The 24,480-nt window shown below is 35.5% G+C and overlaps 2 protein-coding genes across 2 annotated transcripts in view; both read right to left on the bottom strand.

Annotated features, from left to right (window-relative positions):
* Nucleotides 1-298: 298 nt before the first annotated feature.
* On the bottom strand, nt 299-20,984 carry LOC121385267. Its single transcript, XM_041515873.1, has 9 exons — nt 20,393-20,984; nt 13,063-13,170; nt 10,930-11,031; nt 10,231-10,344; nt 7,922-8,014; nt 6,249-6,371; nt 5,542-5,655; nt 4,484-4,705; nt 299-2,936 (listed from the first exon to the last, which is right to left on the bottom strand). Exons 1-9 carry the CDS (start codon nt 20,443-20,445, stop codon nt 2,777-2,779), a joined length of 1,089 nt encoding a protein of 362 aa, XP_041371807.1. The 5' UTR covers nt 20,446-20,984; the 3' UTR covers nt 299-2,776.
* A 2,819-nt stretch (nt 20,985-23,803) lies between these two features.
* Nucleotides 23,804-24,480, bottom strand: part of LOC121385072 (fibrillin-2-like) — a 67,803-nt gene continuing 67,126 nt past the window's right edge. The window contains exon 35 of the mRNA XM_041515607.1: nt 23,804-24,084. Coding sequence (XP_041371541.1) covers nt 23,983-24,084 — 102 coding nt within the window. The 3' untranslated portion in view covers nt 23,804-23,982. The remainder of the gene's footprint in view (nt 24,085-24,480) is intronic.

The raw sequence follows: 24,480 nt of genomic DNA, 5'->3' as shown, positions 1-24,480 counted from the left end.
AATGTGCCCACCGACGGGGATCGATCGCAAACCGACCGCGCATCAAGCGAGCGATTTACCACTGGGCTACGTCTCGTCCCGCCCCCCCCCCCCCCCTCCCCCCCCAGTTTCTAATAGTACAAATTGCGCCGCGTAGACACTTTAAAAGGGGCGGATCGTAGATACTTTAACCATCGCTTGATGCGAGGTCGGTTTGGGATCGATCCCCGTCGGTGGGCTCATTGGGCCCTGTCTGTGGGATGGTGAATGTAAAAGATCCCTTGCTTCAAAAAAAAAAAAAAAAATGTTTCCTCTCTAAGACTATATACCAAAACTACCAAATGTTTGACATCCAATAGCATATGATTATTAAAGTAATATGTTCTAGTGGTGTCGCTAAACAAAACAAACAAACAAACAAACTTTAATGCCACTGGACTTTGGCCATATATGTACAGAGTTGCTACTACAGCTATAGCAGGACAGATGACATACTTGGCAAGCAAAATGCAATCATAGAACTAGTATACACTAAAGACACTAAAGCTGTACTAAATCTGGAAATATATAGTATTAGCAAAATAAAAATAAAATTTATCGAACATTAAAAAATAGTTTTGAGAATCGGTTGGAATTCCATTTTCGATCATCGGATATAATTGATTTGTACCAACCAATAACATTCGATATAGGAATAGGTTAGAATTATATAAACATTACAAACATAAAAAGTATATGAATTATAAAACACATAAACCTATTGTTTTGTTCACCGTGATGGAAACTACAAATCGCCGATGTTATTTTAAATAACTACGTCATGCTTTATCCATGTACGCATGAACACAAACTGCAACTCTAACATATTACATCAATGTCGTCATCTGAACTGGAATAACAACTGCAGTGAACATTTTCAAGGACAATCGATTATGCATTTTTACATTCGATCATCAAATCGGTAGAAGTCAATAAAGTGATAACATTTCGATTATAATCGATCATTGTATCATCAGTACTAGAATAATCCATATCCCGTCTACATGTTTGTAGTACACATGGATTTTAGTATATCAATACGTTTTAAATGTAAATCATTTATTTTAAGTAACTGATGTTTTATTTCAGGCTGTACCGAAGGCTAAATAATATCTATATGACCAAACATGTTTTTAGTAATTGATCATTTCTTTTCAGGTCATATGAAATAAAGGTTGTACTTGTATTTAACACTATACTTATTCTATTTCAGTGCAGGTAATATGAACTGAAATTAAACGTCAAGTTTTCCTAAGCTATTGTTCAACACAGTGTAACATACGACAGTGATATGTTAACCGGTTGTTTTATTCTATACTATGTGGGGCGGGACGCATCCCAGTGGTAAAACCTTCGTTTGGTGCGCGGTCCCCGTCGATGGACCCATTGGGCTATTTCTCGTTCCCGCCAGTACACCACGACTGGGATCGATCACAAACCGACCGCACATCAAGTGAGCACTTTACCACTAGGCTATGTCCCGCCCACTACTTGATTATAAACGCTCAGTTCGTAAAATGATCAATAGTATATCAACCTATTTCTCCTCAATCTTTGTATATCAAAAGCCGTGGTATGTGCTATCCTGTCTGTGGGATAGTGCATATAAAATATTACTTGCTACTAATGGGAAAAGGTAGCGAGTTTCCTCTCTAAAACTATATGTCAACAATACTAAATGTTTGACACCAAAAAGCCGATGATTAATAAATCAATGTGCTCTAGTGGTGTCGTTAAACAAAACAACTTTAACTTTTATTTTATTATATTTGATTTAAACAACCTTTTCTGACCTCACCACTAAATGCACGTGTATGCGTCCTTTTCTTTCACTGACCTGACAGACGTGTTGACAGTCAATCTTGCAGCAGAATAGTTAACTAGCTATATGTATATATCAAGCAGACAGTAGATATCTTAACAGGTTAGAAATACAACTGTATGCATATAGTTTTATTACAATAACATAGTGTGAATGTTTGAATGGAAGATAATATTGTTCTGTGCTTTCCTGGTTATTTGTATAGCTGGATTAATATTATATATTGTAGATATATTTTTATACATCAGCTGAAAACTTAGCCGATATTGATACTGTAACTTTTCAAATTAGCGTATAATTGTAACATGTGGATATTTCAGATAAGTATCTATATTTAATGTTAACGTATGTTGTAGTTAGATAACATAAGAATGTATACTTTTAACATATGAAATAAATTACCCATTTAGCTTATTTGTTTATTTTTGTTTCGTGTTGCGTTACGTTGAGAAATGGATGTCGATGTGCCTTTGTAAAATTTAAAGGGTATGTGAAAAGGGATTGGTATAATACTAAATTAGTAGTTTACCCCTGTATTGTGCATTTTAAATATATCGTTTATGTTTAATACTATCGGATGAGAGCAATTTTTAAAGTGAATGATTATCTCCCTTTAAGTACTATAAAGCCAGAAACGTTAATTAATAAAGAAATAGTAAATATATTTTTGGTGATTATTATGATTTTTAATATCATAATATGTGATTTGTTATTTATTTAACACTTATTTCCCTTTGAGATTTTATTATTTGTGATTTTATATAGTGATTACAAATTTGAATTTTATGATATTAGATTTAGTAGATATTAGTATTGTATGTCATCTCATATCATGTGGTGTCGTGTCATCTCCAGTCGATGTCATTTTCATTAAGAATAAACTTAAGATTAAATTGAAAAGCTATATTTGCACAGTGTCAACACTTAGTTAATTGACTATCGGGGATATTCAAATCCAATGTGTGCACTATTCTCAGATGGAAAGTTGCTCCTTATGACATGGTTTACACACGATGGTAAAGCCTTGCGAGTTTTCTGTCCAAGCTTCCTCCAAATCCAGCGAGTAAAGTTCTTATATGCGAGGTGACGATACACTCTGGTTTCAGAAAAAAGAGAAGAAAAAAAAGAGTTACGGTTCATACGAAGGTTTGTTTGAGGAATGGGTTGAAAGAAACATTAATGATTTGCTTATCTGACAGTTAAGTATCATGGGTACAAGACCACTCGGACAATCATGAAATGTACTCTTTTCTCAAGTAGCATCTTACATTTTAAATACAAGCGTATTTTATTTTATTTGACGTCAGGATAAGGAATAATAGTTTCTTTTAATTTACTTTTTTATTAATTAAATGTGATACTTAAATTCATGGATCTGAAAAATATTATTATTAATTTCATTTCAACTTATTTTCGTGCTTATATTCAATTAAGGTTCAAGCACGCTGTCCTGGGCACACATCTCAGCTATCTGGGCTGCCTGTCCATGACAGTGGGTTAGTTGTTAGTTGGTAAGAAAGAACAGAGTGTAGTGGCCTTACACCTACCCATTTAATCGTTAAAACTCGCTCTGGGTGGAAGCCGGTGGCAGGAAACACTGTACCTACCGGCATTACGTCCGATGGCTTAACCAAGACACCACCGAGGTATTATAAATTCCTTTTACTCTACACTCCATACTTGTATTATATTATCGTTGTACCCGCAGTACATATATTTTATTTTTAATTGTGATACATTATAAACTGATGTGAAGAAGGGATCAAAGAAATAGCAACAGCAAATAGTGATTGCAGCCTTCATTCCATCTTATTTTCATGTCTATATCCAATTAAGGATAAAGCACGCTGTCCTGGGCACACACATCAGCTATCTGGGCTGTCTGTCCAGGACAGTGAGTTAGTTATTAGTTGTTAGTGGTTAGTAAGAGAGAAGAGGATGTAGTGATCTTACCACACACTGAGTCGTTAAAACTCACTCAGGGTGGGAGCCAGTACCGGGCCGCGAACCCTGTACCTACCAGCCTTATGCCTGATGGCTTTACCACAACACCACCGAGGCCGGTTTATTGCAGCCAAATCCCTCAACCCATAGTGTCAAAAGTTGACCAAGCCACTGGCAGTCAGTTCGATACTACTGACATGCAATCCAACATTACAACTTTGTATGAAATACAGGCATTATTATGGAACTAGTAATTTAAATTTGGTCTCCCTTACATCTTTAAATCAGTATATATTTGTTGGGTTTCTTTTGTTGCGTTTATAGGAACTAATAAACCATTGATTTGTACATGTACTCGTATTTCTCTCTCTCTCTCTCTCTCTCTCTCTCTCTCTCTCTCTCTCTCTCTCTCTCTCTCTCTCTCTCTCTCTCTCTGTGCTTTCGATAATTTATATTGAATTATGCATAGATGGGTAGGTATGTAAGATTTATGTTGGATTATTCATAATTATATATGTATGTATATCTGCATATAGACCTACGTATGTATATATGGATATTTGTATTGAAGAAGGAAATGTTTTATTTAACGATGCACTCAGCACAATTTATTTTCGGTTATATTGCCTGCGAACCCTGTACCTACCAGCCTAATGTCCGATCGCTTAACCACGAGGCCGGTTATCTGTATTAACTTACTTGTGGATGGCCTGTTCACTCCCCAATGGTCCATTGTTTTCTAGAAACTCGTAGAAGGCAGCTTCAATTACATGCAGATTCAAGCAATTTCCAAGAAACCCTTCATGTTGGGTGATGCACTGTATGCGCATCGATGTCATCTTACGTTTAATGTCGCTATCCATCTGACAGCAGAACTCTCCATCCTTGGAGGGAACAGGCACACAGTGGTTACAAGAGCAGCTAAAAATACGCATATTTCTGCACACATGTATCACGTAATACAATAAATTAAACACAAGAACGCACGCGCGCGCACACACACAGTGACACAAGCACTTACACACGCATACACGCATGCACACGATGACGCGCACATTCAAATATCCATACGTACATAATATAACACACACACACAGAGACAGAGACAGACAGACAGACAGACAGACATACACATACATACATACATACATACATGCATATGTAGAGAGAGAGAGAGAAAGCAAGAGAGACAGGCAGACAAACATACATACAAACAGATATATATATAGACAGGCAGACAAATATTCAGAGAGACAGAGACAGACACAGACACGCACACAGGCAGACCCACAGACAAACAGACATATTCATAGAGATAAGATAGGGAGTGATTAAGTAAGGGATGTTAAAATGTTTATAAGAATATTTGAAAAATGCTGAAAATAATAGTTACAATAAATAAATAACTTTTTTTTTGCAATGTCTCTGGATAGCCAGGAACTGACCCGGGACAAAAACAATATTCATCAAAACACATGAATACTTTAGCTTTATTACAGTAGTTATTCATCCATGTACATATCTGTAACTATAGAACTATGGAGGCACAAACATTAACATTGCAACATGGATAGTTAGTTCAAATAAACAATGTTATTAACATCTGAGAGATAAGCAATTGGTGTTAGCCTGTGCTAACTCTCAATTCAATGAAGGCAATGCATTTCTTTAGTCTCAAAGTTAATTAACATTTTGTTCTTCATTAGTAAACATTGTATATATTGGATACGACTAGGGGAAGGGTTAAGAGAACTTACGCGATGACGTCCCGTGGGTTAAACATGTCGTACACATGGCTGGATTTTGAAACTCTTCTTCCTGGTTTTAAATGTTTGGCCACGTCAAGTTCTTGGTAATCAGCGTCTCTGTTTCTTCAAAATAGACATGTACACTGGCAGAAAGCATTCGTCTAGGTTTCTTTGTATTTCATTTTCTTTAAATTTCAGTTTACATTTTAGCATTTTATATGGATGAAGATAAAGGTGGTATATATTATGGACGTTTCACTCTTCAATGAAGAATATAATAATAATAATAATAATAATAATAATAATAGAGTGAGCGTCCAAAGAAAACCTGATCAAACAATTGTGTGTAGCTGAAGATAAACAAATTCAGACGTTTCATGAATCTATTTAATATAACATTAGTATCATCCAGAAATCGCATGCATTCAGGTTCATGGTAGTATAATATTCTATTGTCTGAAACATTTTTTTAATTGCTTGAGCATTGCCATAACAAGTAACCAAAGATTGTTCAATGTCGAAATGGTACTGATGTTATCATTGTTGGTAATGGTTTCTTTAATATTTCTTAATAATTATTTTGCTTTCACCTTGATTCAGTGTTGAAATGATATGAAACTAATGAGTATTATTAATGGTCTCTTTAACGTTTGCTTTGATTCCTCTTAATAATGTTAATATCTAACTTCCACCAGACCGTGTTTAATAATACTTACTCTGACACGTCATGCAAATAAGCGATACAATGTGCATGTTTGGATTGTGGAAGTTGCTCGTTTTCCGGTAATGGTGCATCATAAGGTATTTCCATCTCACATGTTTGGTTACCACGTTCGTTCCTATACGAATTAATAAGAACATATTTCATTAATGTGTGAAAAATAGGTCACGGTGACCTAGTTATGGTGCACGACACACACCCATCCCAAGTTGTACCTGCGTGCACAATTTGACGATCGTATATGAATTGATAAGAAATATATGCTCCGAAAACGTATTAGGAGGGACTGACATACGGACAGCTGGACAACATCAAGGATGTCCATAAAGAAGTGAATTACTTTTTGTTCGTGTCTTCTCTTAAACACTAACACATATTGCGGAGATTATATTTTGTCTTTATTTTATGCGTGGGATGTAGCCCAGTGGTAAAGCATTCACTTGATGTGTGGTTGGTTTGGAATCCATCACCGTCGGTAGGCCCATTAGGCCATTTCTCGTCCCAGCCAGTGCACAACGACTGGCATATCAAAGGCTGTGGTATGTACTATCCTGTCTGTGGGATGGTGTATATAAAGGATCCCTTGCTGCGAGTGGAAACATGTAGCGGGTTTCCTCTAAATATTACCAAATGTTTGACAGCCAATAGCCGATGAATAATAAAACAATGTGCTCTAGTGGTGCCTATAAACAGAACAAACTTTAAACTTTGTTTTTATTTTTACCGCTCAGTTCCGTTGTATATTCTTTGAGGTCCTTCAAACACGGGTGAGAAAATAAAAAATCTGATATTTGAAGGAGTACATGTATGTCTTTCATTAACACGGGCAACTTCCTGAGACCGCCTGGGTACATTGTAGAAGAGGGTTCTGATGGTGTCCCTGCCAATATTCGGCTGTTCCTCCAAAAGAGTGTTTTTTTATTATAAGTGGCCATTGGCGGATACGTCAGTGCAACACGTCTAACACATGTTCTACGGGGTCGATGTCAGGCCTTGTTTGGTGGTCTTAGCAAAATTGAATGCTATCGTGTCTTTAGAAACCCATTAAAGCGGCTATCCTGATATTTTAGCCCAAGAAAACTACCTCACTCCAATCTGCAAAATAAACACATATCCTTTTTTTTTTAAACAAAAAAAACCCAAACAGTATCTTCAGTATCATGTTTTATATCAAGCACTATTCAGATACATATATTTGAAAGCACATTTGACTGAATAATTTCAAACTTAATTTGATAGTTGGAAGAAATAGTAAGTAACAATTATGCTAACTCTCAATTCATTGAAGGCAATGCATTTCTATAGTCCGAAAGTAGATTAACATTTTGTTCTTGATTGTTTAAAACTATATATATTTAATACGATTTATGCGATGACGTCCCGTGGGTTGAACATATTGTACACATGGTTGGATTTTGAAACTCTTCTTCCTGGTTTTAAATGCTTGGACACTTCAAGTGCTTGGTAACCAAAGTCTCTAACTCTTCAAAACTCACATGTATAGTCAGTCAAAAAGCGTCCGTCTAGGTTTCTTTGTATTTCTTTCTTCTTCTTCTTTTTTTAATTTGAGTTTAAGTGATATTTTATATGGATGAAGGTATTCTTAACTGGCTTATAAACATACTTTGTCTTGTATGTCATGAAATTTTCCTTTTACTAGTTAAATACCTGTCAGAGTATGTTGAATCTGCGATGCCGTACATGTGCTGACCGCTGGACTCGTTGTCGTTGTCAAGGGACGCAACTTCACGCTCTTGTTGTCTAGCACACACAGACAATAAGATGTTTATTAATTGCAATTATTTTAGTTGAATATATTTACACTGCATGATATGGCATAACTGACATTACATGACATGTCATTATATTCTTAGACAAACTAATGTCCTTAAATTATTAATAATTTAATTTCTAATATGGGCATATGCAAACACTGTAACAGTATGGAAGCTTACAACTTGTTTTCAAAGAAATACAGTTACTTGTTACAATATCTGTGTCATGTCGTCCAAGGATTATCGTATACATTGTGAACATTTTATTCTTGCCCATTAGCCTGAATTAGCCAGCTTTTGCATGGTGCTTGATATAGAGAATAATACATGAGTGGCCGTTAGATACCATTTATCTCACAACGAGTTGTTTTAAAATGTATCTAACGAGCGAAAGCGAGTTTGATACGTTTTTAAACTCGTTGTGAGATAAGTGGTATCTAACGGATACGAATGTATTATTCCATTTCTTATATATCCTCAAAAACCAGGGCCCAGTTGTTCCAGACCTGGGTTAGCGCTAACCCTGGGTTAAGTGCCTAACCCAGAGTTAAATTTAATCACTAATTGAAAAATACGTTGTTCGAACGTTGGTTAGCGCTAACCATGAGTTAAATATACCCTAACCCTGGAATAAAGTTAAAGCAGCTCTGACCTGCGGTTAAATGTCTAACCAGTGATTAAGAGTGGCGAATTTGATTCCATTTGTATGTTTAGATGCGTTTTAAATGTAAAATTGTGCTGAAATAGAGTATCGGCATAAATTACAGTGACGTCAAATTTCCACGAAAAAATTATGAATGACGCAGTATAGCTGGTCATTGATTTTATTTTCGGATTGGGAGGGTGGAAGGTGGTCAATATCGGGAAACATATCGATCTGTATTTATCGTCTCTTATTACTAAATTGTCCATTAAAGAACAGTATGAATAAATAAAAACATGAATTGCAAGACTGGTTATACTTTACTGCTGGGAGCAGACCCAAGTCATTCGTCAAAGGTACCAGACGTTTCGTCCCCAAGCCAGTTCGCCCCAAGTCAGTTCGCTCCCAATTTGACCAGGCGGGATCTAGCTCAGCCGGTTGAGCGCTCGCCTGAGATAGTTGCGTCATAGGATCTAATCACGTCAGTGGACCCATTCTCCGACTTTTATAGTTTGCAGTCCCAACTATTTCTGAGTTCGCCCCAGCTCCCTGCCCCGTCAATATGTCAAATATTAAATAAATATGATTTTGGTGACAAGTTGTTTGTTCGTTTTACAAAGAGGATCCAGAAAGGGGAACAGATCTATATCCAAAAGGGATTTATTTTTATTTACATTGGAACTAGAACAACTTAGGTTGTTGCTTTGGTGATAAAACTATTATGCAGGCATCACACGAGGTCCAAATAGAGGGACGTCACTTCTCTCACAAATATTCTTATAAACATTTTAACATCCCTTACTTAATCTCTCCCTATTCAGAGAGAGGAGATAGGGAGAGATTTATAAAGGATGTTAAAATGTTCATAAGAATATTTGAATGACACTGAGAATAATAGTTAAAAATCCATACATAATATAACACACAGGCACACATACACACACACACACACACATACACACACATAGATAGACAGACACATACATACATACATACATACATGCGTATAAAGAGAGAGAGAGAGAGAGAGAGAGAGAGAGAGAGAGAGAGAGAGAGAGAGAGAGAGAGAGAGAGACAGACAGACAGACAAACAGATATATACATAAACAGACAGACAGATATTCAGAGAGACAGAGACAGAGACAGACACACAGACAAACAGACATATTCATAGAGAGAAGATAGGGAGAGATTAAGTAAGGGATGTTAAAATGTTTATAAGATTATTTAAAAAAGCTGAAAATAATAGTTAAAATAAATAAATAACATGAATACACATGAATACTTTAGCTTTATTACAGTAGTTATTCATCCATGTACATATCTGTAACTATAGAACTATGGAGGCACAAACATTAACATTGTAACATGGATAGTTAGTTCAAATAAACAATGTTATTAACATCTGAGAGATAAGCAATTGGTGTTAGCCTGTGCTAACTCTCAATTCAATGAAGGCAATGCATTTCTTTAGTCTCAAAGTTAATTAAGATTTTGTTCTTCATTGGTAAACATTGTATATATTGGATACGACTTGGGGAAGGGTTAAGAGAACTTACGCGATGACGTCCCGTGGGTTAAACATGTCGTACACATGGCTGGATTTTGAAACTCTTCTTCCTGGTTTTAAATGTTTGGCCACGTCAAGTTCTTGGTAATCAGCGTCTCTGTTTCTTCAAAATAGACATGTACACTGGCAGAAAGCATTCGTCTAGGTTTCTTTGTATTTCATTTTCTTTAAATTTCAGTTTACATTTTAGCATTTTATATGGATGAAGATAAAGGTGGTATATATTCTGGACGTTTCACTCTTCAGTGAAGAATATAATAATAATAATAATAATAATAGAGTGAGCGTCCAAAGAAAACCTGATCAAACAATTGTGTGTAGCTGAAGATAAACAAATTCAGACGTTTCATGAATCTATTTAATATAACATTAGTATCATCCAGAAATCGCATGCATTCAGGTTCATGGTAGTATAATATTCTGTTGTCCGAAAAAATTTTTTTAATTGCTTGAGCATCGCCATAACAAGTAACCAAAGATTGTTCAATGTCAAAATGGTACTGATGTTATCATTATTGTTAATGGTTTCTTTAATATTTCTTAATAATTATTTTGCTTTCACCTTGATTCAGTGTTGAAATGATCTGAAACTAATGCGTATTATTAATGGTCTCTTTAACGTTTGCTTTGATTCCTCTTAATAATCTTAATATCTAACTTCCACCAGGCCGTGTTTAATAATACTTACTCTGTATAATACGCATGATTGGATCTTGGAAGTCGCTCGTTTTCCGGTAATGGTGCTTCATAAGGTGTTTCCATCTCACATGTTATGTTACCACGTTCGTTCCTATACCAATTAATAAGAACATATTTCATTAATGTGTGAAACATGGGTCACGGTGACCTAGTTATGGTGCACGACACACACCCAATCCAAGTTATACCTGCGTGCAAAATGTGATGATCGTATATGAATTGATAAGAAATATATGCTCCGAAAACGTATGTATTCGGATCGACTGACGTACGGACAGCCGGACAACGTCAAAGATGTCTATAAAGAAGTGAATTACCTATGGTTCGTGTCTTCTCTTAAACACTAATACATATTGCGGAGATTATATTTTGTCTTTATTTTATGCGTGGGATGTAGCCCAGTGGTAAAGTGTTCGATTGATGTGTGGTTGCTTTGGAATCCATCACCGTCGATGGGCCATTAGGCTATTTCTCGTCCCAGCCAGTGCATAACGACTGGCATATCAAAGGCTGGGGTATGTACTATCCTGTCTGTGGGATGGTGTATATAAAGGATCCCTTGCTGCGAGTGGAAACATGTAGCGGGTTTCCTCTCTAAATATATATGTCACTATTACCAAATATTTGACAGCCAATAGCCGATGATTAATAAAGCAATGTGCTCTAGTGGTGCCTATAAACACAACAAACTTTAAAATTTGTTTTTATTTTTACCGTGTTATTTTCAGTTCCGTTGTATATTCTTTGAGTTCCTTCAAACACAGGTGAGAAAAAAAAATCTGATATTTGAAGGAGTACATGTATGTCTTTCATTAACACGGGCAACTTCCTGAGACCGCCTGGGTACATTGTAGAAGAGGGTTCTGATGGTGTCCCTGTAAATATTCGGCTGCTCCTCTTATAGGGTGTATAGTACCAAATCAAATCCCATAGATGACAATAGTACCTGCAACGTATCAACCGACATAAATGCCACGGATATAAATACTACCACCCCTCACACTTAAAGTGAATCAGAAAAAATTGGGGGTCAAGCTTCTCGTTTCTGAGATAACGGGTAGCGTCTATGACTACCCTAGTTCCGCACCAAATTCGAGTACTTTTTTTCACAGGTACCCCATACATGTTTCAAGCACAAGGCTACTTGACACATTGGTACTAGATGAAATAAAATTGCTTACTTTTTTTTACCCAGATAAAACTATTATTTTTGACAACCAACACACTCACATTTATAACCAATCACAGGACTTGTGGTGTTCACTTCTCTATCAAAAGTTGGGTGCTCCTCGAACTTTGACCCAGCCGGAAGTTATTTGGTTTAGTGCTACCTATAAAGCCCCAAAAGAGTGGATTTTAAGTTATAATTGGGCATTGGCGGATACGTCAGTGCAACACGTCCAACATATGTTCTACTGGGTCGATGTCTAGCCTTGTTTCGTGGTCTTAGCAAAATTGAACACTATCGTGTCTTTAGAAACCCATTAAAGGGGCTATCCTGATATTTTAGCCCTAGAAAACTACCTCACCCCAATCTACAAAATAAACACACATCCTTCTTTTTATATAACACCCCCCCCCCCCCCCCCCCAGTATCTTCAGTATCATGTTTTATATAAAGCACTATTCAGATACATATATTTGAAAGCACATTTGACTGAATAATTTCAAACTTAGTTTGAAAGTTGGAAGAAATAGTAAGTAACAATCTTGCTAACTCTCAATTCATTGAAGGCAATGCATTTCTGTAGTCCGAAAGTAGATTAACATTTTGTTCTTGATTGTTTAAAACTATATATATTTAATACGATTGGACGAGGAGTTAAGCAAACTTATGCGATGACGTCCCGTGGGTTGAACATATCGTACACATGGCTGGATTTTGAAACTCTTCTTCCTGGTTTTAAATGCTTGGACACTTCAAGTGCTTGCTAACCAAAGTCTCTAACTCTTCAAAACTCACATGTATAGTCAGTCAAAAAGCGTTCGTCTAAGTTTCTTTGTATTTCTCTTTTTTTTAAATTTCAGTTTACGTGATATTTTATATGGATGAAGGTATTCTAAACATATAAACATACTTTGTCTTGTATGTCATGAAATTTTCATTTTACTAGTTACATACCTGTAAGAGTATGTTGAATCTGCGATGTCATACATGTGCCGACCGCTGGACTCGTTGTCGTTGTCAAGGGACGCAACTTCACTAGGATGAAATCTACGCTCTTGTTGTCTAGCACACACAGACAATAAGATGTTTATTAATTGCAATTATTGTAGTTGAATATATTTACACTGCATGATATGGCATAACTGACATTACATGACATGTCATTATATTCTTAGACAAACTAATTTCCTTAAATTATTAATAATTTAATTTCTAATATGGGCATATGCTAACACTGTAACAGTATGGAAGCTTACAACTTGTTTTCAAAGAAATACAGTTACTTGTTACAATGTCTGTGTCATGTCGTCCAAGATACTGATATATAAATGATAGGAAAGGAAGTGGAATCCCTTGTAGGAAAATAAATCAAGAGCAAGTTGAAGGAATACCGTATAAATTGTGAACATTTTATTCTTGCCCACTAGCCTGAATTAGCCAGCTTTTGCACGGTGCTTGATATAGAGAATAATACACGAGTGGGCGTTAAATACCATTTATCTCACAACGAGTTGTTTAAAATGTATCTAACGAGCGAAAGCGAGTTTGATACATTTTTAAACGAGTTGTGAGATAAATGGTATCTAACGGATACGAATGTATTATTCTATTTCTTATATATCCTCAAAAACCTGGGCCCAGATGTTCGAAACCTGGGTTAGCGCTAACCCTGGGTTAAGTGCCTAACCCAGAGTTAAATTTAATCACCAATTGAAAAATACGTTGTTCGAACGTTGGTTAGCGCTAACCATGAGTTAAATATACCCTAACCCTGGATTAAAGTTAAAGTAGTGGATAAATGTCTAACCAGTGATTAAAAGTGGCGAATTTGATTCCATTTGTATGTTTAGATGGTTTTAAATGTAAAATTGTGTTGAAATAGAGTATCGGCATAAATTACAGTGACGTCAAATTCCCGCGAAAAAAAATATGAATGACGCAGAATAGCTGGTCATTGATTTTATTTTCGGATTGGGAGGGTGGAAGGTGGTCAATATCGGGAAACATATCGATCTGTATTTATCGTCTCTTATTACTAAATTGTCCATTAAAGAACAGTATGAATAATTAAAAACATGAATTGCAAGACTGGTTATACTTTACTGCGGGGAGCAGACCCAAGTCATTCGTCAAAGGTACCAGACGTTTCGTCCCCAAGCCAGTTCGCCCCAAGTCAGTTCGCTCCCAATTTGACCAGGCGGGATCCAGCTCAGCCGGTTGAGCGCTCGTCTAAGATAGTTGCGTCATAGGATCTAATCACGTCAGTGGACTCATTCTACGACTTTTATATTTTGCAGTCCCAACTATTTCTGAGTTCGCCCCAGCACCCTGCCCCGTTAATATGTCAAATATTAAATAAATGTGATTTTGGTGACAAGTTGTTTGTTCGTTTTACCAAGAGGATCCCGAAAGGGGAACAGATCTAGTCTGTTAAATATTAAAATGAAATTATATCCAAAAGGAATTTATTTAGAAGAAATTAGGTTGCTGCTTTGGTGATAAGACTATTATGCAGGCATCACGCGAGGTCCAAATAGAGGGACGTCACTTCTCTCACAAATTTTGAGAGGGCGAAATTTTTAACAAGAGCGAGACGATCTATTTTTCATTTAAAGATAATAACAAAATAACCCAGTATTATTTTATAATTTCGACATCTTTATATGTTGAATTTATTCATCATGCGAAAGGGCGCCGGGGTTCTAGAAAATTACACGAATAAGTACCTATTTGACTGACGTAAAAATCAAAGGTGATAACCGGCCATTTAGCTATGGGTCACGAAAAGGTACTCGTGATCAAGTAACAGTTTTAGAATTATTAGTGCAAATTGTATATGTATTTCTATGTCTTTTCCTTACTAGTCAGTGATTAATGAATGGGGTCATTTGTGGTAATTAGTAATTAAGCATCAAGAAGATAAACGCCATCAGGAAATGCCTGCAATTATTAATTTACAGTTAACTAGTAATATCAACACGGCAGTTTGGTCTGCGTGGATCAAAGGGCTTTTGACTTAGTAGCATCTCTCATTCCAGCTTATTAAAATTCGCATTACATATACGTGTACTAATATATGAATATTATATATTTTATTTAAAGTAAGGACCAAAATATAATTAGATTTTTTTTTCTGCGTGAATTTGAATTTCCTTCCAAGTGACATTAAACAATATGGCTGTCAGTGACCACATAACTTATTTTACCGAGATGTATAATACACGTAGTCTGTTTCATGTTTATTTCTTATTATCGTCGTTCAAGAACAGATACACAAAACCCCAAGTGGGGGCGAATAGGCCTTCTTCTTTTTTGTTGGGCGAACTGGTAATGTGTTGGGGTCGAATTGGTAAGTGGTGAACTAACTTGGGGGTGAAACGTCAGACATTCCTAGCTCAAGGTCAGTCTTTTTTTCCTGTTTTTACACACACTATTAAACATCCTACCATAATTTCACTTTAGGTCCATTTTTAACGGTATAATTTCCAAAATTATTGCAGATTTTTTATTACAGCCATATATATTCATAACTATTACACACACATACAAAAAGCAATTTTACACTGAAAGAGTTTGAGCCTTTTAAAAATGGAAATATCTAGATTAGTTTATTATTATTATTATTGTAGGAACATGTAAAGTGATGTCATTCGAATACTGACGTCATTGAAATTAAAACACGTGTGAATGATGGGGCATAGCTTTCTAGATAATCTTCACCCCCAATAAAAATAATTGTCTCTTTCACATTGATCAGACAAGGACACTTAGTATATATATTTTTTCATAATGTATAGAAAAGCTTAAAAGATGAAAGCTAAAAACTATACAAGCTGTTAAATACAACATATACAATATTGCAGTAGCATGCGATTCATTTATTGTGTGCGAAACCAAAACGATGATGCCACAATGACCTGTCGTCAACCGTAGTTATAATATGGCATGTTTTTGCGACTGCCTTCTCCCGCTAGTTTTTGTCTTATTGTTTTCACTAATTGTCTCAATGTTTTACGCATCATAATCTACAAGTATCTAACATTACCAATAAATCGCATTCCTCACCTTTTCTGTTAATTGCTGTTCATTTTTGAAAATTACAGAAGCACTAGCAGTACGGACAGGCAAATTTAATGTTAACAACAGGAAGTACATTTACTTTACACTGATTGGTCAACTGCACTTAACCCAGAGTAACTGAAGACTAACCCTGGGTTAGTGAAAACTAACCCTGAGTTTGCAATCTAATTAAAATTAGCTTCACTATTACATGTGGATCTAACACCAGCCAGTTGGAGCTCATGTCCACCAATCAAAACCTTACTTGCAGAATCCTGCCAGTGATTTAAAAATGATTTGAAAACATTCCGAATTATCCTGAGGGTATACGATATGTTTCATGTGAATTACGAATGCCTTATTTAGACCAGTAGAACTAATTTTAATCGGATTGCTAACAACACTGCGTAGTCCCCAATGTCCAGGTAACATTTCGTCTGTAAATAATAATTTAAATATTGACCAATCACACTTCGCCTTTTATAACGTTATTTGGGAGCATACAAATTCTAAAAATATCGGGCGAGTCTATTTTAGTGGCAGCAGTACAGCGAACCATACCAATACGTACGGGGTGGGTTATCAGTCTTCAATTTTACATTAAAAAGTATTTATTTATTTATAAAAAAACCTAACTAAATCAGTCTTCAGTTTTACATTACAAATTATTTATTTTATAAAATAAAACATGTTTTAAGGCATTCGTAATTCACACGAAACATGTCGTATACCCTCAGGATAATTCAGAATGTTTTCAAATTATTTTTAAATCACTGACATGAGCTCCAACTGGCTGGTGTTAGATCCACATGTAATAGTGGAGCTAATTTTAATTAGATTACCTGAGTTTGCTAACCCGGAGTTAAAAGTGTGTTTCAGCAACGGTTTTTGAACCACTGATTAGCCAACCCTGGGTTAAGGAGTTTAGCTCACAGTTAGTGTTAATACCGGTAAGTGATTAAGTTAACCTAGGCTTCGAACAACCGGGCCCAGGTTTTCAGCAAATTTTAACATATTTTTCGACTAAAAGTTATTTACAACCTTTGCACTTGTAGCTAACTTACGCGTCACAGACAAATGTTTGCCAGGTTAATTATACGTCACAGTGTAATCGATTTCGATCGAGGTATTTTTTTCATTGGATATATGGCATTGGTGACCTGGTCATCACCCAGGAGCAGCCATTCTTATGTCTTGAAAATGTGTAAACAAGTACGTGTTATCAAAAATAACGAATGATGTTCTCACCAACGGGCGTGTAAGAAAAAGCTTTATTACCTACATGTACGAGGTACAGCATAACGAGGGCCGTATTTATCGTATGATTTCCCTCGTATGTCATAACTAAATCGTATGTCCCCCTGGCATTGTCGTTTAACGATTGGCTGTTGTAAGAGTACATTTCTTTCTGATTGGCTGACATGACATTCTAGCTAATTTTGAATCTGAATGACGTCAGTATTCCAATGACGTCACTTTAGATCTACTTACAATAACACAAAACTGGGTACATGACGTTTCCGTTTTCAGGGCGCTGGGAAAACGCCAATGCAAAATTGCTATTGAATTTTTGTTTGTTTGAACATTATTAATTATTTATACAAAAGTTAATCAGTGCAAATTATGCAAATATTAGGACACAAGAACATTAAAAAATAAACAATTGCTCCTGCGTCACAAAAGATAAACACAGGGCACTCAGTAACCTCATTTGCAACGAATCGGTCGCGCCGTTCCATGAAATCGTGTCGGTAATAAACAGAATATTACATTTGTGTCCATGACAGACGATGTTTACGACACTCGTGCCTAAATTATCGCATTTCCCTCGTTCTCGCTCGGGAAATATGATAATTTAGGCACTCGTGTCGTAAACATCGTCTGTCATGGACACTCATATAATAGCCTCTGTTTATTACCTACGAGGTACAGCATAACGAGGGTCATATTTATCGTACGATTTCCCTCGTATGTCATAACTAAATCGTATGTCCTCCTGACATTGTCGTTTAACGATTGACTGTTGTAAGAGTACATTTCTTTCTGATTGGCTGACACGACATTCCACAGATACTACTTTCTTCATTAATACTTTTATTTCGAGTGTAAGCTGATCACATGCTGTAATAACAAATACGTGTTTTTAATTAATTTAATAAAACATTAACTGATTATTTATGATAACTTGTATTATATTACGATGTAGTTAATAATGTTCAAAAAAAAAAAAAATCAATACTAATTTTGCACTGGAATTTTTCCAGCACTCTTAAAACGGAAACGTCATGTACCCAATTTATAGTTATTGTAAGGAGATGCAAAGTGACGTCATTGGAATACTGACGTCATTCAAATTCAAAACTAATTATTTCAATTACTGTGTATTTGTTTGCTTTTTAGTATGCACATGCTTTACAATTTACAGCTGTTGATACATGCGTACTCTTTACTTATGGGCGTATAAATATCAGGTAACTTTAGAGCTCTCGCTCGGGAAATATGATAATTTAGGCACTCGTGTCGTCATGGACACTCATATAATATCCTCTATGTCTAGCACCCTGGTGCTGGACGATTTCTACATGCGCATGACGTCATAACTCATGATTTACAACGATTGACGTCATAACTCATGGTTTTCATAATTCTGTTTGCCATTTCACGTTGCATCGTAATTTAAAAAAATATTTAAACAAATTAATATTTTCAATTTTATATTTATTGGTAAGTTGTTACATTTTTATGTTGTTGCATTGTTTCACTTACCACTAGCAAGAACAAGTTAGTTTTGTTTAGCGAAAAACCCCTAAAAACCACCTTGCTGAATTGCTACATATGCCTTAGTAAACTATATCCGTCCAGTTTGCCTCAAGAAAATTAGGTAAAATAAAATCAGTATTTTATTTCTGAAATTATCCCAAAATTTCATGTCGTTTACTAGCGTTATGTTAGATAATTCTGTGTCATTCTCTGACTTTGTCTGTTGTAATGTGTTCACGATATCTTAGGTCATCATAATGTGCTATTAAACATTATGTTAGATAATTCTGTGTCATTCTCTGACTTTGTCTGTTGTAATGTGTTCACGATATCTTAGGTCATCATAATGTGCTATTAAACATTATGTTAGATAATTCTGTGTCATTCTCTGACTGTCTGTTGTAATGTGTTCACGATATCTTAGGTCATCATAATGTGCTATTAAACATTATGTTAAATAATAATATTTCAGGAATGTTTAACTAAAGTCGACGACAGTCACTGTTTGCACCCCTGTCTGGGCTTCGTACACAATGAATATAGCATACCTGTTCAAATCTGGCAACTCGTGTACGCCGCTGCTCGCATCTATATAATGTTCAAGTGACGCATCTCTTTTGGCGTGACCAGTATAATCATCTTCTCTACAAGAAGTCATATTATCGTCATTTTCAATTATATTTATTTAGTAATATATATATATATATATTTTTTTTAAACACATGACACATTCGCTCGAAAACATGATACACGTTATAATAACCACTAATCAGAGAATTTTGGTTAAAAAAAAAAGTGAACGATATTCAATTTAACAAAATGAATTTCCATTGATGATCCAGGCATACAAAAGCGGACTCTAGAAATATTTTAGTGAGGTGACCAAGGTAAAAAGGTACATGGACAACATCCTGAAAATTACACTTAACGAAAAGTGTAAACAAATTGTTCCAAAAAAAGGTCACTTCAATTTTATGGGGAACAGATCTCCCTGGTCAACTCAGTTGGATCCACCCATGGAATCCGAATGTCCACCCCGATAACAGTCTCTGGCATGGTCAGTGGCTGCATCCATGGCCAAGGGGTTTTAAATTTCCGACTTCCCATAAACCATAGTTCAATTAACACGGACAGATGTAATATTTCTAAGGTGAGAATGACATTTAGAAAAGAATAGGGGTTGGACACCAATGCTCCCTTAGGTACGCCCCATGCAAATCACCCCCAAAATGCATGCTATTTATCTTTATTTGTAATGTTGTTGATCTAAACATGCATTGACAAAACTTAGATATAACCCCCCAAACAATGTTTCATTCATTTAGGATTTACATGTTATGAACAATAATTTTATTTTATATTTAGCCGTTTTACTTCGTAAAGACCAAACAAAAATCATTAGTTTAGTATGCCCATTCAATATTCATTAAACTGATATCATTCGTGTGGTTGTAATGAATAATACCTTCTCTTGGTGCGTCGTTTTGCCTTGGACTGTTGTTTTGCTCTAGACCGCATGTACACAACAACAATAATGGTTGCCACGCCAGCAAGGAACAACGCGATGCCCACACTAACACCAACAATCAACTGGGTGCTATCTGAAATCGAATATTGTTTGATTAGTTTAACGGCACCATTAGAGCATGTTATTAATCATCGGTTATTGGATGCCAAGCATTCTGACATATAGTCTTAGAGCACATTTGCAGAAAGGACAGGACAGCACATAACACAACATCTGATATATCAGGCTTGGGGTACTGGTTGGGTAGGACATATTGAGGTTGGTTAATGTCTATTTAGGGCTGTTTGGGGATAGACTGGACACACGAGTGGGTTTTTTCACCAGAGACCCACATTAATCTGTAGATTATAAAACTTGTCAAGACCCACATTTTTAACCAAGAGAGAAAAAATAGCTGCCATCATTAAATAGCTATATCCAAGTAGAATATTGGTGGCTTTATGTCAAACATATTTAGTTTTGAAGTATAAAGATGATACTGTTAATTTAAAGCCCATACTAGTTTTAATTAAATAATTTAAAATACTAACAGAAACAAATCTATTTAGATGGGAAATGTCTAAAGGGCGACATGTGTAAATGTTTACATGTAAATTTAGTGATCATTATTTGATGTCAAAGAAATAGATGATGTTTTGATGGACACAGATGGACACAGATGAACATGTAGATATGCATTGTTTCGTCGTGTTTTTTCTACTAAGAAAGAAAGAAAGAAATGTTTTATTTAACGACACACTCAACACATTTTATTTACGGTTATATGGCGTCAGATATATGGTTAAGGACCACACAGATTTTGAGAGGAAACCCGCTGTCGCCACTTCATGGGCTACTCTTTCCGATTAGCAGCAAGGGATCTTTTATTTGCGCTTCCCACATGCCTCGACTGGGATCCGAACCCAGTACCTACCAGCCTGTAGACCGATAGCCTAACCACGACGCCACCGAGGTCGGTTTTTTCTACTATGAATTTTTGAGGAAACAACTGTTTACGCTGTATAGAAGCACACTGCAATTGTAATATATTATAGTAAATTATCTGTAGGACTGATTAACTCGTAGTCATTTATCACAAGTAAATGTTAAAAATAATGAAATATGGTACTATAGCTGTTTATGCTCTACACAGAGAGACTCTCCCTTTTGTACAATGCACCTGTTTATTGGAGTTGAGTGTTATGCAGCAGGATAACCAATATATTAGTCTATGATCGTGATCTTCCAGTTTTCGGCTTTACATTAGTGTAGATAATGTATTAATATGGAGAGAAAAAGGTATTTCCTGATGTTATGTAGGCATTTGATTTTACGAATGTCTTACTTAAGCCATCATAGAAGGCAGAAAACAAACAACTCTTCCTTAGCTAAATAAGCATAGATGAAGTAATTCCACACTGTAATTCTTAATTTGTGTGTCAACTTTATTATAAACGCCACTGATTTGCATATAGCAGTCCACAATTAAACCAATTGAAAGTAAATATACAACAGGAAAATGTTGTCAGTAGCACTTTAATCAGTGTGCCTCCACAAGTTCTGGGGATGTAATAGTTCATACCCAGTGGACACATAAGGTATGTATTTACAAATCTGATTTTTATTGTTTCTGTGTTTAGGTTATTAGCGTATGAGAGAAAGTGAATACAATTTAATTTTAATTTTAATGATACAATAATAGAGCAGAATATCTATCTCTTCGTTATGAAGACTTATCAGCTTATCCCTCATCAAATAAGTTTAAAAAAAAAAAGATTTCTAAGAGTCATCTATGCAGTATCGTGTATTTAATACCAACTATTCAAAACTCGTCTCTAACAAAAGGTTATATACTTGCTTACTGACTGGTTTGAATGTAGAATGTAATGTTGGAAGTCCTTCTAGGATGAAATACCTTCCTGGTGATATTTTTATTTATCTTCCTGTAGGCATCCGGTCTTAAACTCTTGCAAGGGTGTAGCTTACATGGGTCCAGATATCACCCAACACGTGGTGGATTTTCATTTAAACTAATTAGTTCATCTTTACTGATTGCCTATTGGCTTTCTTGCTGGTGTATTTAAACATCTGCTATTGCAAAAAAAAAAAATGGTAAAAGGTTTCCCAAATAACTCAGCTGTTCTGGAACTCTTCCAACGATGATATGAATCCGTACGTTTAGAAGAGACATGTACATCCTTTATCAACATGTCTATCACAAAACTGTCATTTAAGAAAACATGCATGGCCCAAGTTGTTTGTAACATGGACCAGACAGGCCCATCAAATGACAGAGAGATTCAGTTATCACATAACCTTTCATGAAATTACAGAGGGTATTCCATGGCCACTTTCTTCAGGTGATGGGTCATTGGCCAGTTCGATTGTCCATTCTGACATATGGCAACGAGTACGCAATCATATGCCAAAATAGGAATCTGTCTGGATTCTTACAAAATTTATATCAGCATTGACAAAGTATGTATCCTCTCAAGAAACAATTGTAAATGACCATTATTATTTTGATTTTAAAACGACCTATAAGCTGTGTAATAAGTTAATAAATATTATAAATGTCCGAAAATGTATTTAACAACATAATTACCTATTTTATTCTAGGTTAACTACAACCTGATGGGAAATCCTCAAAATATTTAATTTATACATTTTCAACGCCTTGAATAATAATTTGATTTGTATGACAAGATTAATGGTATTGCAAGGATATTAACCACATTTCTAATAACTACTATTATATGGTGTAGGTTATGGTTTTTAAACCTATAGTTTAAAAATTGCCTAGAACGTCAACCTAAATTATGAAAATACTGAATGCATAATATCATCTTCAAAAACTGATTACCCTCGAAAACTAGTGACAATTAGTTTAGTCCGAAATGAACCCTCGTCTCATATATTGTTGAAATCAAATGTACCATATACCTGTACTTGTTGAGGCAGATAGAAACTTTATTAAGTGTTAAAATATATTTATAGTATTAACAAAATATCACATATCTGGTGATTCTACTTCCAAATGATGCTATTTTAAATTATGACATCACGAGAGCCACCTATTGGTAAGACATTTGGTTTTTGAGCATGTTTTAAATGTACACACTCATGTGAATCTTTGATAAAATATTGGCACTTTTGTCCACCTGTCCCCCCCCCCCCCCCCCCCAAAAAAAAAACAAATCGCTAACAGACATCATTAAAATGGGTCTACCAAGAGTGTTCGATCCTTTGACGAAAACACTCCAATTGAGCGTTCTACCGACTGTGCTAGATTACTCCCTCTTATCTGTCTGAAATTATGTTTAATGCAGACAGCTCTGTATCAGGACTGTCGTCAAACAAATATCTACTTCCTAGATTTTACTGCAACAATGTGTACTGTCACAATTTTAAACATGTTTTCCTTGTGCTTACAATAATGTACATGAGTTTGATAGCAATTTAATCCTTAATCAATGCGTTTAGTGTTACTCTTAAGGTTTTCTTATAACACTTTGATTTACTTGTAGTACCAGTACCTTGTGTTTGTCCTATGGTACATTTTGGAACTCCATCCACAACTTCACAGCTCTGTTCAGCTGGACACTCGCCGAGATCTCGTAGTAAAGAACATGGTGTTGTGTCACTGGTAACTAAAATAGTAATAATAATAATAAAAAAAAAAATAATAATAATAATAAAAAAAAAATAATAATAATAATAATGCATTTTGCATGAATAAATAAACACTGAGAATAATTACAACAATTACAATAATTCTGCTTATGTTTTTGTTTTGCACTGTATATCATACGCCTGGGTTTCAATGTTAGGTATTACACCTACAAAAAAATTACTAAAAGATAACAAAGTAAAAACAACAACAAAAATTCGAATACAACTGTCATATAAGCCTTTTTGCCATTGGTTAATTTTCGTGATAATCGGACGAATGATGTACACTGTCATGAGCAACCAGGATTTACCAAGATGATAAATATCCAAGAACTCGTCCGATATGCTATCACTTAGCCTCGTGTGTGGTGTTT

This window comes from Gigantopelta aegis, chromosome 11 (genome assembly GCF_016097555.1).
Source record: "Gigantopelta aegis isolate Gae_Host chromosome 11, Gae_host_genome, whole genome shotgun sequence".
Taxonomy (NCBI): Eukaryota; Metazoa; Mollusca; class Gastropoda; order Neomphalida; family Peltospiridae; genus Gigantopelta; species Gigantopelta aegis.
The sequence above is the reverse complement of the archived record's forward strand: the minus strand, read 5'-3'. Positions and strand labels throughout refer to the sequence as shown.

Bases quoted from the DNA above. Each gene is read 5' to 3' on its own strand.
- LOC121385267 (XM_041515873.1), bottom strand. From the start codon at position 20,445: ATGCGGTCTAGAGCAAAACAACAGTCCAAGGCAAAACGACGCACCAAG. The intron at 5,656-6,248 runs GTAAGTATTATT...TCTATTTTGAAG, and splicing joins TATTTGCATGACGTGTCAGA to AAACAGAGACGCTGATTACC. The intron at 4,706-5,541 runs GTAAGTTCTCTT...GCGTATTTTTAG, and splicing joins AACCCACGGGACGTCATCGC to CTGCTCTTGTAACCACTGTG.